Source organism: Egretta garzetta, unplaced genomic scaffold (assembly GCF_000687185.1).
Source record: "Egretta garzetta isolate BGI_Z169 unplaced genomic scaffold, ASM68718v1 scaffold94, whole genome shotgun sequence".
NCBI lineage: Eukaryota > Metazoa > Chordata > Aves > Pelecaniformes > Ardeidae > Egretta > Egretta garzetta.
Genome location: NW_009259683.1, coordinates 8,640,616 through 8,644,710, shown reverse-complemented (window position 1 = coordinate 8,644,710; position 4,095 = coordinate 8,640,616). Strand labels below are relative to the sequence as shown.

The following is a 4,095-nucleotide window of genomic DNA, read 5'->3' as shown; positions in this document are numbered from 1 at the left end:
ACAAGACTTCATAAACAGAATGTTGCCTTCTGTATGTAGAGGTTCAATGCACCAGAGCACTGAGAAGTTTAGAAGACAGAAAAAAGCACTGAAATTCAGTAGAAAGCACTGAAATTTAAGGTTAGATTCACAGGACAGCGAGGATGCTGAGTGTTGACATGATATACCAGTGCTAGCAACCTGGTATGCTTTGAACTCACACCTGTGTGGACAAGCACTATTAGAAAGCTCACACAAAACCAGCAAATTTCCCATGGACCGTCCTACGTTTTGAGAAATGACATAAAAATAAAGCAAAATTCTGATCTTTGATTGCCTGTTGAATCTTCTCTTAAAGAATAGAACATACTCTATTATTGGCTTTTTTATGATGAATTTGACTGTACCATCTTCTGACAGCAGACACTGTCACTGGAAGGCAGAGAATCTTGCAGGTGGTTTATCATAAAAATAATGTAAAAAACTCTTGAAAATAAACGAATGGGGTATATGAGGCAGAAGGTGAGCTTCATGGAAATAGACACCCATTTAAAACAAAGTAAATATATGTATTTTTATATACACAATTTATAGATAAAAATAAATAGGTATGGTGCTGGAAGTAGAATTTTAAGATTATTTTAGTTCTGCTGTCTGTTAGCAAAGGAGAAAACATTTCTAAATACCATGGAGACCAGTAAAGTCACGCATTGTTCTGGTCTACAATTCCTCTGTAGAAGGCTGGGGTTTTGTCAGACAAACGCAGAAAGCTTAGTAAGTAAATCAAAATCTGGGAAGTTAGAGAAGGCACTGCATAACATAAAAAGAAACAAAAAAAAACCATAATGGAAATGACAAGTATTCACATTCTGGTTTATTTTAGTATTTTAGAATAAGCTAGTGCAAAAACAGAGACAATAACAGGATGATTTTTTTCACTAAAATGCAGCAGTAGACTAGGGATTGGTAGAGCTGAGAGTTTTATGAAAAAAAATAATTAAAGAGGAAGGTGCATCCAGGCACAAGTAATGTACCCAGAACAACTAAAAAAAAAAAGAAATAAGCCACAAAATAGATCAAAGAGAAAAACAAGATCAGAGGAGGAGGCAATGTTTTCAAAGAGCAATGATAGAGATAATTTTGCAGAAAAGTGCAGAACCTTGTAAGTTAATGTGTGGAGTTTTGCTCAAATACTGATTTGGGAGGGAAGGAGGGTTCACAATTAGAGCAGAAATCTCCTGGTAGCTATCACCAGGCAGATAAAACTGAGATGAAAGCCTCACTGTTTGGCACGGAGCAGGAAGAATCAGCTACAGGGAAAGAAAAAGGAAGAAAAAAATACCCTGAGTGGTTGTGAACCTGTGAATGGGAAATAGCAATTCCTCTGGTACTGAGAGGTCAGAGAGAAGGAATTCAGGCTGGATCATGTGCATTACCTACAATAATCAGGGGATGATAGCACAGGCAGAGGGAGAGTCGAGCCTGATTGTAAGTGCTCAAGGTAGAAAGGTCAGCTTGAGCATCACTCAGCAGCCCTTATAAAAGAGGATGTTCAGGGTAAAACCCAGTCTGGGACGTAGAAGTCATTGGCACATAACTCTGTGGGAACCAGTGGATCCATGGCATGCTTTGGTGTTAAAATAAGAGTAGAGAAATGCAGGAAGCAACTTGGCTGCCCAGGCAAAGGTGTGCCAGGAGCACAGCTGGCCCTCGGCTCAGAGGCATGGATGAGAGCCTACCCTCCGTTTTGTGACATACCTGACATTGTGTGGATGCCATGGGTACCTCTGGGCACCTCAAATGGCACTAGAGATATTATTGTTCCTTAGATGTGTATGCACTAAAATACATCTTGAGAAGGACAACTTGACTTTTATTTAGAACTCATACTTCTGTATAAGCAGAGTTCTTTACAAAGGAGAATAGATAGCATGATCTACCTGATGAACTATGAAATTAAAACATGGACTTGCCGTGATCATATAATAGGACAGAAGTGGAATTGGTGTCAGAGCTTCCAACCTCTCGTCATGTTACTTAAGCTAAACGATGACAAATATTATATAGGTGCAGAAGAGAAAAGTGTTAATGGTGGAGGTAAGCTTCTCTTCAGTGGAAAGAGCAAAAGCTGTACTGAGGGTGATTTGAGGTGGCTCCTGCAAGGACAGGATGGTCTTCCTCACTGTGTCTGAAATGGCAGCAGAGGAGTGAGTAAGATTAACAAGTGGACAGGACAATAAGAAGGGACTGAAAGTGGCCCTTGGGGTGGGAGTAAAGAGCTGAAGCTCAAGAGAGAGAACGAGGACCTCCACAGCAAATTAATTTGGCACAGTAACACTGAGCAACCAGCCTCAAAGAACTATCTAGATTATTGCAAGCAAAAGTAGGTGAGAATTCCTCGCATCGCAGGGCTTGCTTACAAATTAAATAAGAAGGCTGAACTGTAAAAGGAAAGAAGTGCACAAAGCAAGGAAGAAGAAAGGTTCCTGGCTGTGTCTGTGCAGAGGAGCACGTGTGCGCACGCCGTTAGACCCAGAGCCTTACCTCCAGAGCAACTGCGCCATTTTTCCCTTGGTGGGGTCCTTCGTAAGCCTCGATTTGCTGCTTTGTAAGTCGGGCTAGCTTCTCCGCAAGCTCCCGCCAGTATTTGCCAAGCTTGACAGCTGAAGTCAAAATGATGGTGTCCTGGGTAAGACGTGCCACTAATCCCTGGCAATCTATTTTCAAAAGTGCCTGCAACAATCATTTTCATTAGTGTTCTTTCACTAGTAATTACAAACATAACTTTATCATTTGTTTTTATAGCACTATTCTGCATTTCTAAGCAACAGGAAAGCTTTTTGTCTATTTTGTATCTTACAAATATGTAACATTTTTTCCTACAAAAAGGTGTTGGCAACAGTTTCGTAGGAAAACTGCCCACAACCTTAAGAAAAAATTAAGCTGGCATTCAGCTGCTTCAGCATTCCAGTGTCACATGGATCCTGCCAAACTTACAGATCCTGAAGGAAAAATATGCTTCTCCAACAAAAATATCTGGGACATCAAATTTAGCTTCTTAAAAGTATGACATGAAACTTAAAAATGAAGCTAGAGCACTATTATGCTAAGGTGTGGTCCTTCATCTACTGCTTTTCTGGAAAATCATTGATTACATTAGCCAACGTCTTTTGATTTACTCCTCCCACAGAACTGGTAATTTGCTGACCATTAAGCAGAAATGCAAGCATGAAGCTCTTCCCTCCCTCATGCCAAATCAGCTTTTAGTAACAAGCAAATTGAAAGGGTTCCAGGGATGAAACCCTGAAATGCAGATATGTTGCATTCTCCTTCCTTTATTTGTTTGGATAAGAGTTAATGAGAAAAATAGGTGTTGTTTTTTCTTCTCAAATTAATAGCAAAATGTTCCACTGAAAATGTCAACTTTTTCGGTGAAAGATCAAGAACAAAATCTGGAAGTTTTCCTTGGTTTGTAGATACTTATTTTTAATAAAATATCAAGCATTTCTGCAGAAAAGAGACACTTGTGTGATTTAATTGTAAATTGTTTTTCCATTAAAGTCCTCATTGCAAACAGTAGAACTTTTGGTAGGCAAGATGTTTGTCTAATGTAACTAACCAGAAAATACTCAGCATGAGCTCTCTCATACTAGTGCCTCTCTAGAAGGAAATACTGAAGTCACAGTAGTGAGATGAAGACTATAGTGTACAGTACCAAATCCCCCTGTACTTTAGGAAGTGGAGACAAAGTTGTGCGGTTTGCCTTTGCCCTATAAAATATAAAAATAGGAGAAAAATTAAAAGAAATAACCAGTAAATTCCACCCAAAAGTGACATGGATGATATCTAGCTTTAAGTCTAGCTTTACAAAGACAGGGGCCTGCATTGGCACTTCATAGCTCAAAATCATGCACATCTCAACAAAATGGGACCTCTTGTTAATCTAGTTATGCACCAGCTTTTGCCTGTTCTGTCATGAACTCTTTTGTTTCACTGTATTCAATTAGAAGTTTGGATCATTTTCACTTTTAACTCCGCCCTCCCCTTTTAGTACAGAGGTATGGCAGACTAAACTATACTTCATATTTGCTCAGTTTTATTCCCCACAGTTTAATG

At 39.3% G+C, this 4,095-nt stretch overlaps 1 protein-coding gene across 1 annotated transcript in view; it reads right to left on the bottom strand.

The window, feature by feature from the left end:
- The window catches only part of MACC1 (MET transcriptional regulator MACC1), a 15,745-nt gene that overhangs the window by 3,271 nt on the left and 8,379 nt on the right, over positions 1-4,095 (bottom strand). The window contains exon 4 of the mRNA XM_009638617.1: positions 2,524-2,712. Within this exon, the coding sequence (XP_009636912.1) occupies positions 2,524-2,712 (189 nt within the window). The remainder of the gene's footprint in view (positions 1-2,523; positions 2,713-4,095) is intronic.